The sequence below is a fragment of the Dipodomys spectabilis genome, unplaced genomic scaffold (genome assembly GCF_019054845.1).
Source record: "Dipodomys spectabilis isolate Male_0828 unplaced genomic scaffold, ASM1905484v1 ptg000098l, whole genome shotgun sequence".
NCBI classification, from domain to species: Eukaryota; Metazoa; Chordata; class Mammalia; order Rodentia; family Heteromyidae; genus Dipodomys; species Dipodomys spectabilis.
The window spans coordinates 8,526,851-8,542,042 of NW_024870775.1; the positions used below are offsets into that span (position 1 = coordinate 8,526,851).

General features: G+C 45.2%; 1 protein-coding gene across 2 annotated transcripts in view; it reads right to left on the reverse strand.

The window, feature by feature from the left end:
- The window catches only part of Cyth3 (cytohesin 3), a 109,759-nt gene that overhangs the window by 9,467 nt on the left and 85,100 nt on the right, over window positions 1–15,192 (reverse strand). For both annotated transcript variants that reach the window (XM_042686644.1, XM_042686643.1), the window contains exons 4-6: window positions 14,898–14,964; window positions 3,011–3,129; window positions 386–466 (exon numbers count right to left, since the gene is read on the reverse strand). In XM_042686644.1, coding sequence (XP_042542578.1) covers window positions 386–466; window positions 3,011–3,129; window positions 14,898–14,964 — 267 coding nt within the window. The remainder of the gene's footprint in view (window positions 1–385; window positions 467–3,010; window positions 3,130–14,897; window positions 14,965–15,192) is intronic.

Below are 15,192 nucleotides of genomic sequence, written 5' to 3' on the forward strand. Positions count from 1 at the left end.
CAAGAGGACAAGAAGACAAGAATGCATCCTCTCAAGACTGCAGGACCAGTGGCTCGAGCCCCAGGGAGGGCAGCGTGAGAGTCTGAGAGTCAATGACAAGGAAGGTGACGAGGAGGGCAGCCTTGGCCAGCAGGAGTCCCTGCCTTGCACTGTGGGCACTTGGTGGTAAGTGGGCAAGACAGGGCTCACAGCAGATGGGGTGAATGGCTGAGTGGTAACCCAAGTGAAGGACAGCGAGGAAATAACAGGCAGGGTGCAGGGCGATGGTGCAGGGCCATCTTTCCCTGCCTAGGGCTGGGAGTACAGGGATGCGGTTCCCACTGGGGTTGGAGCAAGGCCTCATGGCGTCTGTCTACTCTACACGCAGTGTGCGCCAGGCGCTCACCTTAAGGCCTGTACAAGGTTGAGATCAGCAAACTCGTGGAGCTCGACAAAAGCCTGAAGAACTTTGATATTAAATTCATCCCTAGGAGAGAGCAGAAGTTAGTTTGGGGACGAATGCTCTTCTCTGTCGCCGTGAGGGTTGTGCATCCACAGCAGGCCTTTGCAGTTTTTATTCTACAGTCATTTCCTTCACTGTACCTTTTTCAGGTTTTTTGAGAGTACATCTCAGGCTTGCCTAGGTCCTCTTGCCTCAGCCTCCTACGTGCTGGTATTATAGATGTGCACCACCATACCCAATGTTTTCATGCCTAGTACCAAGAGGAAGTGACAGGATGCTGGGAACCTGTTTCCATCAATAGGAGTCAGGAAGAGGATCGTCATAAACCACCAAATGACAACCACTGTTGTGAAGTTGTGAGGCCCATCTCTAAGTGATCTGAGGCCCAGGCATTGGTCCCATCTCATAGACAGGTTTTCTTTTTCTTTTTTTTTTTGATGAACAATAGCCTTTTTTTTTTTTATTGTGATTAAGTGATTACATAATTTCCCGAATTTCACAGTATTGTGGAATAATGATGCTCATTTAAAGTCACAAGTTCATCTAACTTTCCTGGGGCAAATTGTCTATCACAGTCTGTAACATATAAAGGTGTACACATGTTATACACCATACATGTGATCAGCAGCATGGGGATATTTAGTAGTGGTTCAACCAGATGAGTGGAAGTTCTTTGTTTCTTAAGTCCTGTTAGTTTTGTCGTATCACCTAACATTTTGGATTTAGCATCCACTTATCAGGGAGACCATGTACCGTCTGTCTCTTTGCTCTTGGCTTACCTCGCTCAACATGATTCCTTCTAGCTCCATCCATTTCCCTGCAAATGCCATTATTTGACAGGTTTTCTTTTATTGGAGATACCGAAGATTGAACTCTGTTTTATTTTGTACCACACTGTGCTGATCAGCGTTGTTTTAGTCTACTTTTTAACCAGGAAATGTGAGTTCTTCAGCTTTGTTCTCTTTAAGACTGTGGCTAGCTGAGTACCAAAGGCTCACGCCTTTAATCCTAACAACCTAGGAGCTTGAGTTTCAAAGCCAGCCTAGGCAGAAAAGCCACAGGACTCTATCTCAAAGTAACAAACAAAAATACTCTATCTCAAAGTAACAAACAAAAATACCAGACAGGCCTGGGAAGGTGGCTCAGTGGTAGAGTGCTTGCCTTGCATGCATGAGGCCCTCGGTTCAGAACCACATAAGCAGAAAAAGCTGGAAGTGGCACTGTGGCTCAAGTGATAGAGCCTTGAGCTGAAGAGCTGAGGGACAGCGCCTAGGCCTAGGGTTCAGACTGCCCCATGACCAAAAAAAAAAAGACAGGCCGGCCACCTGTGGCTCACACCTGCAATCCTAGCTGCTCAGGAGGATGCTTTTTTGAAGCTAGCATGGGCAGGAGAGTCCATGAGACTCTTATCTCTAACCAATAAAAGGCTAGAAATTGGAACTATAGCTCAAGTTTAGAGTATAGGCCTTGAGCAGAAAAGCTCAGGGACAGCCCCCCAGGCTTTGAGTTCAAGCCCCAGGACCAGTATCAAAAAAGAAAGACTGGAGGTGTGGTTCAAGTGATAGAGTTCCAGCAGAGAGCAAGAAAGCTAAGCAAAGCTGGGCACTGGTGGCTCAAGCTTGTAATTCTAGCTACTCAGGAAGCTGAGATCTGAGGCTTGCGGTTCAAAGCCAGCCTAGCCTGGGCAGGAAAGTCCGTGAGACTCTTATCTTTAATTAACCACCAGAAAACTGGAAGTGGTACTGTGGTTCAAGTGGTAGAGCACTACTCTTGAGCTGAAGAACTCAGTGACAGCACCTAAGCCCAGAGTTCAAGCCCCACACCCCCCCCCCCCCAAAAAAAAAAAGCTAAGCAAAAACACAAGACTGTAGGTTCAAACCAAAAAACTACACTTTTTTTTTCTTTTCCCCAGTACTGGGGTTTGAACTCAGGGTTTCATACTTTCTAGGCAAGTACTCTAGTGTAGAGCCATGCCTCCAGCAGAACTTTTGTTTTTGACTCTTAGTAAGTCTATTTCAACACTGTTGGCATCTGCTGCCCTCTTCTTCTGGCCTAACCTCTCCTAAACACATTAGGCGGACTTTCTGAAATATTTATTTTGAACCCAGGGACTTGCACACATCAGGCAAGTACTCTAAACTGAGCTATATCCCCACCATTTTAGATGAGCTGTTAGTGAAGAAGATTGGGAGAGTATATCTCAACTGCTGCTTTCCATTTCCAATATTACTGACAACCTCCTGCCTCTTTACTTCCTATGTATTGGGGAAGGAAAACCACTGGGAGACTGGAGTGTTTCTGGACAAGCTAAAGAAGGCCAAGAAGCTGTCCAAGGCCAGGAGAAGGAGGTGACAGCACTGCGGACTGTGTCTCCATGTTCTGAGTGAAGGGGTCCAGAAGGCTTCAGGCCCCACCTAGCCCAAACACCTGGTACCCTCCACCACACAGCACACTGGACCTCCTAACAACTGTTAGGGGAAGCAGTGTGCACTGAGGCTCACAGCAGATTCTGGGAGCATTCCTAAGGCAGAGAATGGGCCAGGTGGGGCTGCTCCTCTTCCAGCTTACCTCTCACCCAGGTAGTCCCCAATGACAGTCTTGTTCAGGCCTTCACCTTTGTAGAGGAACTGGGCAACGTCTTCTGGGGAGCTCTGCAGCAGGTCGTTCTCTATCAGGAACTGAATTCCCTGAGGAGCAACGTGAGCCAGGATGCTGGGTTAGGAGCCATGCAGTGTTGACACAGACACTCAGTATGACTGTCTCACCAGCGACCCATGATTGCACACCACCACAGTACACTGTATCCACCAAGAAAAGTACCTGTACACAGAACAACAGAGAAAAGCACCTCCTGGCAACCTAACAGGCTAAAAGACAAAAACCCGGGAAGCTGACCGAGTCAATGGAAGTAGTTGTTCAAGTCTAGAAGGGCACATGGTGTCCCATGTAGGAAAATGCCACGCCGACCCCAGTAGAGTCTGCTTAGCATGGGAAACCATCTATCAGACCATGATAGGGGCTTCGAGACCTATCTCTGAGTTTTGGGACTTCACCGAAGTCTACCTCAGAGAATGGGGCTTTACAGAAACCTATCTCCAAGTTTTGGGACTTCACCGAAGTCTACCTCGGAGAATAGGGCTTCTAAGAGGCCTACTCCTGGGAAAAGGCTGGAAAAACCCCTGGGAAAAGATGTGTTTCTGCCTTTCTTCACTGCATAAGAGTGCCTATTAATCTTTTACTGCTTCTACTGCTCTTTGTACTTGCTCATTGTCAACGTTCCCTTATTCAAAGCTCTTTCTTAAGAGTGTTGACGACCCCAATATCTGATGAGTGTCTTAAAAATATGACTAACTCACCAGAGTTAAGTGCTACCCTGAAACACCTCTTATGGAGGCTAGGAGATAAGTTATAAGTAAATATAAAAGTATTGGGGGTTTCACAAAGTCACTTCAGCAGAAGGAATTATTTGTAAGGGATTTACAAGAAGCTGTAGGCTCAGCTAGAACAGAAAGAATGTATGGCAATTGCTGAGATAATTACTTAGGAGAAAGAATTTCCTGCTATTTACTAAGAGAATTGCTAGACCTAGAGAATTGCTAGATCCAGGTCTCCTTGAGGTTTACTATTAAAGAAGAAACAGGAAAGATCTATTTGGGAAAGTTAAGGCCTCTATAAAGATAGGTAATGGTTAATTGGTGACAAACATCGAAACCCAAACCCATTGTATTCCTTAGAGATAAGCCGGAGACAAATGCCTATCAGGTGCCCAGCTGGTGACCACCCAAGAAAGAAGCCCTGCAGCAAGATTGTGTAACCTTTTGCCCTTCCTCATGGAGACTTTTGCTATAAAAGTTTGTTATCCTCTGCATTAAATCGCACTCAGCATCCACTCCTAATGTGTGTGAGTTGTCTGTTTGCCATCTCCCCACCTATTCCAGGTTCCTCCCTTAGGTGTCCTCCGTGGTCCCGACAGAACCCAGTCCGCGGCAGGTGGCGCCCAACGTGGGGCAGAGGCTGAGGCTCAGAGCGGGGCACGAAGCAGTCTCTTCAGTCAAGGAACCTTGGGAGGTAAGCATCTCTCTCTTTTCTTTTCACCTGGAATAGTAGTCAGAAGCTCGTTGGGGTGCTGCAGGCCCCTCAGTTGTGACTGAGAAAGATAACGAGTAAATCATGGGGAGTTCATCTTCTAAGAATAAGGATAGTTTGTCTCTATTTTAAAACATATGCTAAAAGCAAGAGGCATTAAAGCCTCCACAGCAGCAAAGGGAGAACAAACTAATCCTTGGTTCCCACAGGAAAAAGGCAACCATTGAAAAAGTGAATGTAAATCTAAGTTCCATAAAGACGGAACTCCTCTTCGAGAGGAAATAAAAAATGGAAAAAGGCAACCATTGAAAAAGTGAATGTAAATCTAAGTTCCATAAAGACGGAACTCCTCCTCGAGAGGAAACAAAAAACGGACAGAGGGGCAACCAGCCCCTCCCCAAGAGAATAAGAAACAATTAGATCATTTGATACAATTTTCATATTTCAGGAATGGTGAAAGCCTGCAGGTGTGGTCTTGGGGCTGGCGGAGAGTCTTGGCGGACGCGCTATAAGACTGCCAGCGGGGCCAGTGGGAGACGTCCCCTGGACCCCTGGGTGGGACTGTCCTCGAGATCGGGTAGAGGGGGTTCGAGTCCCCCTGATTGGCCGATTCTCTCTGATTGGAAGCCCTTCTGGACAGACTGTCGGAACAGCAGTCTGACGCGCTTGCTGTCTGTCTTGAGTGTGCGTATATGTCTTCTGTTAACTCTAATTTGAATCTTAGGCATGCAGCCCTGGGGCCGGTGGATGAGGGGCTTATTGATCCCCTAGACCAGAGGAAGAGTGTGCACTTAATTGCCCCATCCACCTTTTTAGAATTCCAGGAGTGCCCGGACCAGATCGCCCCCCTCCCCAGAGAAAGCATGACCAAGTGCGCGTACATTACCAACCCCCGTATGCGGCGTGAGTGTGTGTGTGTGAGTGTGTAATTTTAACTTCTTTTTCTTTCTTATCTCGGTTTTATTAATTTGGACACTCCTTGTCGCAGAGATGGGGCAAGGACAAAGCAAGCTTACTCCTCTCGACCTCCTGCTCAGTCATTTCAAAGAGGTAAAAGAGAGGGGGTATAATTTGAGTATAATTGGAAATCTCAGAAGAATCTAAAAAGAAAAATTATCTGGAATAAGTAGAGGGGGTTCGAGTCCCCTGGTCAGTGGTGAGATGTCACCCCATTCACTGAGACCTGATTTTGTCTTTGTGGCCACTTGTTTGTCTTGTTTAGTGTGTGTGTTCGTTTTATGTTTTCTGAGGTAGGGAAGATTTGGGTGAGTATGGCAGGCTCACTCAGCAGACTCTGGATTCAGCTTGCTGAATGAGAACAGCACAGAGATTCAAAAGACTAATTAGTGAATTGCCTTGCTAGATAAGCAAGCTCTGGGAAAATAAAGCCCAACAAAGGTACCTAGTTAAAGGAAATACTGTCTTAAATTTTTGTTTAAAAATTTGAAATAATGTACATACAACTGATTTTGATTTTTGCGCGCTTTAAGATCTGTGTGTTTTGTGTTTGTCTGTGAACATGTTCAAAGATAAGAATTGTCAGCATGCTGTAACAATTGGGTGAGTTTAAATTTAAAATTCAAAAGGTAATGAGATTTGGACATTACCAAGGATTTTAAAAAATCTTCACATTGTTTTAAATGGCTTTGTAAAGATTCTTTAACTTGCAAATTAGAAAATCTGGTATTTTAAAAGACTAATGTTTTAAAATGCATAAGACTGTTTATTCTGTAATCAAGTTATCTGGCTTAACAAAAATGCATTGGCTGTTTGGGATCTAATTCCCTTGGCTAAAATTTGGGGATAAATATTAGAAATTTAAATGTAAAGGTTAGTTTAACACTGCCAAAGATGTTACCTGTTTTGTCTGTCTAAAACTGTATTTCATTCGAGAACCAAGAGAAGAGACGGGGAAAAACTTAGAAGCCAACAGAAGACCTATCTTTAGGGGTAAGGGGTGAACAAGCAGAAGTGCAGTTCAGCTGGTCATGCATGGTGGGACAGGCCCTGGGAGGAGTCCACGCATGGTGAGGCAAGCTGGCACAAACGCAGTTCATCTAACCCTAAAGAGTCGGATTGGGTGTGTGCCCATTCCATAGAAGGGGCTGAGTGGCCCATCTTTGTTCTTTCTTTTCCCTACAGACAGACACTGAAAACATGATGGTTAAAATGAGTGATGTGATGATCTGATTAGTATTGCTAAAACTTCCCCTTGGATGTGTTAACATTAAAATTAGAAAGGCCTTAAAAAGAGGGCTAAAAAGTTATTTGTATAATGTGACTTGCTTTTAATGTTTTACAATTAAGATATTTTTGAAAGTTATAGAGGTGTTAAGTCTAGCCTCGTGGTATAATGATGGTGACTGTAATTTTTGCATTAAGGAAAAATTGTCATTTGAGTTTAAAAATCTTAATGTGTGTCTGCTTTAAAACAAGCAACCAAGAGGCAATGAGTGACACTTGGCCTCAAGATTTCAAGGGATCTTTTCAAAACGCAAATGAAAACTAAAGTATGAAATATTAAAGGTGATTAATAAGAGGCTTTTAAAAAAATTAATTAAAAAAAATGGATTTTGGGATATAAAGTTTAAATGTAAAATTGTTCTTGACATTGGCCTCAATGTGCACAAAGGAAAAATTAAGATTATCAAAAGAATTGCTATTCTAGTTTGCTCTTATAGGTCTTTTTAAGTCTCCAGCAAAGTCCAGAGCAAAACACAGAGTATTCTTAAAAGTTTGTCAAATGTAACTTTGACTCTTAATAAGTTTCAGGTAAGAGCATGCTTAAAAGCTACTTCTATGTTGACCACCTTGTTGCTTTTAATTGGAGGAAAGTGGCCTTTTATAAGACTCACTGATCTGCAAACTGGTTCAAAGCCAGCCCGGGCAGAAAAAGGTCCCAGTGAGACTGTCATCTCTATTCAGCCGGCAGAGTACTAGCCCTGGACTAAAGAGTCAGGGGACAGTACTCAAGCCCCAAGCTCGAGACTCACAGTGGCAGAGTACTAGCCCTGGACTGAAGAGTTAGGGGACAGTATTCAAGCCCCGAGTCTGGGACTCAAAGTGGCAGAGTACTAGCCTTGAGCTGTAGAGCTGAGGGACAGTGCTCAGGCCCTGAGTTCGAGTCCAGCGACCAGCTAAAGGGAAATGCCAATGAGGCATTTATCCAGTGTAGAGAAGACACTCCTGGGACAAGAGCAATGGAGGAGCATCCAGAGGCAGTAAGCCACTGCTTGGATGGCAGAAATGTCAGATCCTAGAGTCATTTTGTGGCCCTTCAAAAACTGGTCAGAGCCGGGAGGTCATAGGAAGATAGTTTGGAAGCATGCCTAATGTCCATGACTATCTACCTTGTAAGGAACAGAAACTTGCCAGTCCTCTGTGATAGTAAAAAAGCTAATGTTATAAAATGTGGGGGATAGTTTAAATCTCAACCCCTTTATGTGCTAATTGGCAGCTCCAATTGAGCTGACATCAGATACATGAAATTCATCTGCTCAGGAAAAAGTTTGTAAACCTGAGTGTGTTTCTATTGATATCTGTCTAAAGGCCTGCAAAGGTAACTTAGGCATCTTAGGCATTGTTGAGATCACATTCCTAAGCCATCTAGGAAGATGCTTTTGCAAACCAGAGTGCTAAACAAGCTACACTGCTGTAGCTGGAAAAAAGGTCTGTGCAGTTGTCAAAAGTTAAATATTGTTCTTAATGACATCTAACCCTGATAGCCTCTTTGTAAAATAGGCTAAGGTTATAGGTTCCTGGCTAGGTAAGATCAACGCCCCTGAAGTCAGCTTGAAGAAGTTACAGAAGATGGATCTTCGCCCTTCTACCCTCATTTTTAAGATCAAGGGTCCAGAGTCAGAAATTTTGGAGAAATGAGGCAAAAAAAAAAAAAAAAAAAAAAAAAAAAGCATAAAGAATAGTGTTAACTGTTGTAGGTATGCAAGGTGTGGAGACTGCATCTGTCAGAGATGGCTACAAGACAGCCTTCTGAGCCTTCTGTGTCTATTTACAAAAATATCTGGTTAGTAAAAAAGTTGTGATTTTGGTAAATTGTCCTGGGCTATTGTTTAAAGATCTTAAAAACCAGCAGGATCAAAGCCTGCCAAGCCTATGCAATGTATCCTTAACCAGTCTGTGTAGGAATTTACAGCCCAGCATGAGGTGTGACAGTCCCTTGGAGCCACTGAGAGATCCTGCTGCTGCTGCTGCTGCATACCCTAATGGTTAAAGTTCAATGACTGCCTGACAGCCACCTGGAGAAACTCCTGCCTAAAGATTCCATCACCTGAGTCTGCTTCCTGGTTGACTGCTGCTAAATCTAAGATCTTGTGGGACATTCTTTTGGGTGATATCCAAAAACCCTCTCTTCCCACAGTGGATATTGGGGACAAGGATATCACTGGCTTGCTTGCCTTAGGCCATTCAGTGCATAGTGACTGAAAATCCACTCTATGGTCACAGCCTAGTTTGGCTCTGGTATGGTAATAACCTGAGTGTGTTATCAATGGAGGTAATACTCTTAGCCTTAAAATCTAGCAAGCTTCTACATCACAGTGGTGCCTTAAGGCTGTTCTAAGATAAAGGTTCCGCAAGCAAAAGGAAAATTGTGCAGTTTTAAACTACAGCTACAAAGATGCTCAGGGATTGTAAAGAAAGAGGGTGGTAAAGAAAGCCTTGGAAAAGGGATTGTAAAGAAAGAAGGTAGTAAAGAAAGCCTTGGGAAAGGAATTGGGGAAAAAATTGATATCCACTTTGGATAAGAAAGGATTTGAAAAGTAAGAATTGTCTTTAAAGAAGACAAAACTCAGAAAGTTTAAGTATGTAGCAAATGGTATGAGTATGTCTTAAAATTGGAGCTTACAAGTACAGCTGGTATAAAATTGAGTTAACTGTGATACACGAAGTCAGGACTGGTGAAAATAAAAAAAAAAAAAAAAAGGGGCAAATGCCACGCCGACCCCAGTAGAGTCTGCTTAGCATGGGAAACCATCTATCAGACCATGATAGGGGCTTCGAGACCTATCTCTGAGTTTTGGGACTTCACCGAAGTCTACCTCAGAGAATGGGGCTTTACAGAAACCTATCTCCAAGTTTTGGGACTTCACCGAAGTCTACCTCGGAGAATAGGGCTTCTAAGAGGCCTACTCCTGGGAAAAGGCTGGAAAAACCCCTGGGAAAAGATGTGTTTCTGCCTTTCTTCACTGCATAAGAGTGCCTATTAATCTTTTACTGCTTCTACTGCTCTTTGTACTTGCTCATTGTCAACGTTCCCTTATTCAAAGCTCTTTCTTAAGAGTGTTGACGACCCCAATATCTGATGAGTGTCTTAAAAATATGACTAACTCACCAGAGTTAAGTGCTACCCTGAAACACCTCTTATGGAGGCTAGGAGATAAGTTATAAGTAAATATAAAAGTATTGGGGGTTTCACAAAGTCACTTCAGCAGAAGGAATTATTTGTAAGGGATTTACAAGAAGCTGTAGGCTCAGCTAGAACAGAAAGAATGTATGGCAATTGCTGAGATAATTACTTAGGAGAAAGAATTTCCTGCTATTTACTAAGAGAATTGCTAGACCTAGAGAATTGCTAGATCCAGGTCTCCTTGAGGTTTACTATTAAAGAAGAAACAGGAAAGATCTATTTGGGAAAGTTAAGGCCTCTATAAAGATAGGTAATGGTTAATTGGTGACAAACATCGAAACCCAAACCCATTGTATTCCTTAGAGATAAGCCGGAGACAAATGCCTATCAGGTGCCCAGCTGGTGACCACCCAAGAAAGAAGCCCTGCAGCAAGATTGTGTAACCTTTTGCCCTTCCTCATGGAGACTTTTGCTATAAAAGTTTGTTATCCTCTGCATTAAATCGCACTCAGCATCCACTCCTAATGTGTGTGAGTTGTCTGTTTGCCATCTCCCCACCTATTCCAGGTTCCTCCCTTAGGTGTCCTCCGTGGTCCCGACAGAACCCAGTCCGCGGCAGGAAAATAGTCCACTTTGTGTCAGGAGAACTTCGTTGTATGGAACAGACCCTCCTGACCCCATCCCCTTTGCCCTGCTGGCCTATGCTGGAAAACTTCCTAGTTGCACTGGATTTAAGATGACCCTGTGGCACCGATCTGGCCAGACATAAACGGAAGCTTGAAGGTGACACCTTCACCACCGCCGCTGCTGCTGTTGCTCCTCCTTCTTTTTCCTCCTCCTCCTCCTCCTCCTCCTCCTCCCTGTTTTGAACCAGGTGAGGCCCAGAGCCACAACATCATTCATATGGGGAAAGGCTGAGACGCACATGGCACCTTCCTCCTGCTGTACAGGGCCGGCTGTGTGAGAAGATAAGCTTGATTTTGCTGTTATCTGAGACTGAAACATGTACCTGGCATGCCGCCACTGAGTTTACTTGAGTCCAAACTCATGGGTACTTTAGGAGCCACAGAGCACAGCTGACAGGCCCTGAACTGGCCCTTCTGTCTCATGGACAGCACTGGGACCGGCACAACCCCAGCTCCAGGGCCATGTCAGCATGATGGCTGGGGAGGAGACAGGGACTCTGCTGTCTGCCACAAAGCTTTTCTAAAAACTGAGACATTCCCAGGCAAAACTCCCAGCCCCGAGCCCAAGCTTCCGCATGCACCCACGGTCCATCTGGAGACTTAAAAAAAATACGTGAGTGTCCATAACAGTCCTATTTAGCATTTCTAAAAACTGGAAACAGCAACCAACAGCCACTAAGAAACAGACTAACATGCTATGATGGAAGTATAACAGGAGACCTGTACAATGAGGGAATGAACACTCACTGGAGGAAGACTCTTATGAGACAACACAGAAGGGGATATTTTAATTCCACTGGAGGTTTTTTTTTTTTTTTTGTGGACAGTCATGGGGCTTGAACTCTGGGCCTGGGCGCTGTCCCTCAGCTCTTTAGCTCAAGGCAAGCACTCTACCACTTGAGCCACAGTTTTTTTCTGGTAGCTAATTAGAGATGAGTCTCACAGACTTTCCTGCCTGGGCTGGGTTTGAACCATGATCCTCAGATCTCAGCCTTCTGAGTAGCTAGGATTACAGGTGTGAGCCACTGGCACCCAGGCTCCACTTAAGATTTTTATTTTTTTCACTAAAGATTTTTAAAATGCAAACCTGCCAGGTGTACAGGCTTACCCTAGAATTCTAACTACTCAGGAGGCTAAGATATGGAGGATCACAGCCCTTGAAAAGTTTGAAATCTCTACCTCAACTCATAAGTTGGCTGAGGTGCCACACACGTACCATTTCAGCCACACCAAAAGCATAGATAGAAGGATAGCAGTTCAGGCTGGCTTAGGCCAAAATGCAAGATCCTATTTGAAAACTAACGTAAAAGGGCTGGATGCATGGCTCAAGTGGGAGAACACCTACCTCAAGAGCACAAGACCCTGAGTTCAAACCTTTCTACCACACAAAAAAAAAAAGAAGAAAGAAAAAAGAAAAAAAAGCTGGGTGCCAGTGGCTCATGTCTGTAATCCTAGCTACTCAGGAGGCTGAGATCTGAGATTGTAGTTCAAAGCCAGCCTGGACAGGAAAGTCCATGAGACTTTTTTTTTTTTTTTTTTGGGGGGTCCGGTTGTGGGGCCTGAACTCTGGGCCTGGGCGCTGTCCCTCAGCTCTTCAGCTCAAGGCTAGCGCTCTATCACTTGAGCCACAGCGCCACTTCCGGCTCTTTTCTTTTTGCTTATGTGGTGCTGAGGAATCGAACCCAGGGCCTCAGGCATGCAAGGCAAGTGCTCTACCACTGAGCCACCTTGCCAGCCCCATTCGTGAGACTTTTTTTTTTTTTGGGTCCAGTTGTGGGGCCTGAACTCTGGGCCTGGGCACTGTCCCTCAGCTCTTCAGCTCAAGGCTAGCGCTCTACCACTTGAGCCACAGCGCCACTTCCGTCTTTTTTCTTTTTGCTTATGTGGTACTGAGGAATCGAACCCAGGGCCTCAGGCATGCAAGGCAAGCGCTCTACCACTGAGCCACCTTCCCAGCCCCATTCGTGAGACTTTTATCTCCAGTTAACCACCAGAAATCCAGAAGTGGTGCTGTGGCTCAAGTGGTAGAGTGCTCACTTTGAGCTGAAGAGCTGAGAGACAGTGGCCAGGCCCAGAGTTCAAGCCCTATGACTGACAGGAAAAAAAAAAAAAAGAAAAGAAAGCATAATTTATGGTAGCAGGATAGGTACCCTGGAGTCAGTGACCCAGAAAGGTGCTTGTTTTATGCCTGTCCTCGGGCTTGAACCCAGGGCCTGGGCACTGTTCTTGAGCTTTTGTACTCTCTACCACTTCAGCCACACTTCCACTTCTAGCTTTTTGATGGTTAATTGGAGTAAGAGTCTCACACAATTTCCTGCCTGGGTTGACTTTGAACCAAAATCCTCAGATCTCAGCCTCCTGAGTAGCTATGAGAAAAGGCTTGAGGCACTGGCACCAGGCTGAGCTCATTTGTTATTAGTCTGTCTTTCCTTCTTGGAAAATTCAATGGTTCTCTTTATGCCCATGGGTTATGGTATTTTACTCAATGCAGAAATGTATTCTAGTTGGCAAATGATGGGCTTGTGAATCTGAGGATTTTATCTTAGCCTAGTTCTAAAATAGTCTGAAATTTCCTTAAAATATTTCAGTTCTATTTGGACTTCTACTGGACAGACTTAGGGATATGGACCCATCTTCATGCTGTGTGGCTGTGTGTGAGATTATGGACAAAATCATGGCTCTTTAGCCAAATCCATTCTTCACCTGTCCTGTGCACAGCCCAGGGCCCGGGTTTATGTCACCTCATGTTCTTTATTTCTAGGGCTCTTTTCACAAGTCCCTGTTTGAGTATCACAGACAAGAAACATCCTATTGAGTCTCTGATGATATTTACAGTGCTATAAGCACCCTACTTGCAGAACCCCACCAACCCCCACCCCCACTCCAGCCCCAGCTTTAGCTCTGCTCTTCAGGGGTTGCTTCCCTTAAATGCCTGGTGCCCTGATGCTGCTTCTCCTCTTGGAGTTGCTTTCTGTGACTTGGCAGTGCAGCACTTTGAGCAACTGGGGTGGGGGTATGTATGTGGGGGGGATGGTGAGCGGTCTGTACCCACAGGCAACCTCAAGAAGCAGGCAGGCTTCTCCTCCTGCCTGGTCACAGTTTGAGTGTCCTGGGTTATCCCCCTCCCCGCCAACTCCAGCTCCTGGGAGCTTGCTGGCCCAAGGCGGCTCTCACGTGCGCCAGCAGCTCTTTCTTGTTCCTGGCTTGCGCATCCTTCCCTCCCCAACAGATTCTATCTTCTTTCCTACACAGACTCAATTTCTGGTCCAAAATTCTGGTCCACAGCTTTATGTATTTATTTTTAAAGCATTTCTAGGACATTGAGAATAAAAGGGAGAGGCAGCTTCCTCAAGCAAATCAGATCTTTCCTCTTATTTATAAACCCAAGTGCTACTTGTAGAACCTGATGCACCTGGACACATGAAAGCTCCGTGCTTCAGATGCCGTTTGGGACTTAAAGGCTCCCCTCTGCTTGAAAGAGGTATCTACCAACAGCACCTCATGCCTTGTGATGCTATGAGGCCAGGTGTGTGTGTGCGTGTTGAATTCCATCTGAAGCATGTGAGACAGCTTCTGGTGTGGTGATGGACCCCACATGTGTGTGTCCCCACAACAGTAGGGGAGGAAAGGCCTCTGTGGGTGACCAGGGTTAGACCTTCAGCTGTTCACACAGGGCAGCATCTCCCTAGCCCCTGTCCGTGCTGGTACCCCCCAATTCTGGGTGTATAGCCTCCAGGACCAAAGGTGAACATGCTTGCTAAGCCCTCTACCCCCATCCCATCTATGGCATTTTGTTATGGTGGTCCAAGCGAAGACCAAGCTAAGACAACTGCCATAACCAAGTCTTCAAAATCAAATAATTTCGATAATTTTTTCTCAGCAAAGGGCCACATGAAGATTAAATGTGCTTTCTGCTTTTACTGAGTGACCTAATAAATCTTTAACTAGAACCAGTAAATTAGTATAAAACTTATCTTTTAGGTGAAGCCTGTCGGGCAATTCACCATAGCCTGAGCAAGCCCTGACTTCCAGACTGGGTGAGCAGACGCCATAGGATGACTCCGCGGCTGCACACGGAGCCAGGCTCCCCTGGCCACCTCTGCTCCCAGGACCGCATTCTGCAAGACAGGCCTTTGGGTCCAGGGACCAGCTCCACAGGAGGCCTCTGTTTCACCCTGCTCAGGAACACCCCATTTCTGATACAATGGAGCCCCAGTGCCATCATTTTACAGGGTCATAGGATCACCTTTTGACTACCTATGTCCACTACTAAAGTCAATCATTTGCATGCTAGAAAACTGGAGGGGTGTTCTCTTACCTTTTTGGGGTCCATGTTGAATTTCTTTCTTCCCATGGCTATTTGCTTATTCCTCTGAGTGGTTTTGCTGTGTGAAATAATGAAAAACTATCAGTGGGCACGTTCACAGAGCACAGCCAAGTCTCCACCCACCCTTTGCGTCACACTTGCTTTACTTTTTCACATGCCCTACATGAACATTCTTCTCAAAAGGCCTGGGGCTGGTGGCTCATGCCTGTAATCTTAACTACTCAGGAGGTTGAGATCTGAGGATCATGGCTAGAAGCCAGCCCAGGCAGCAAAATCCATTAGACTC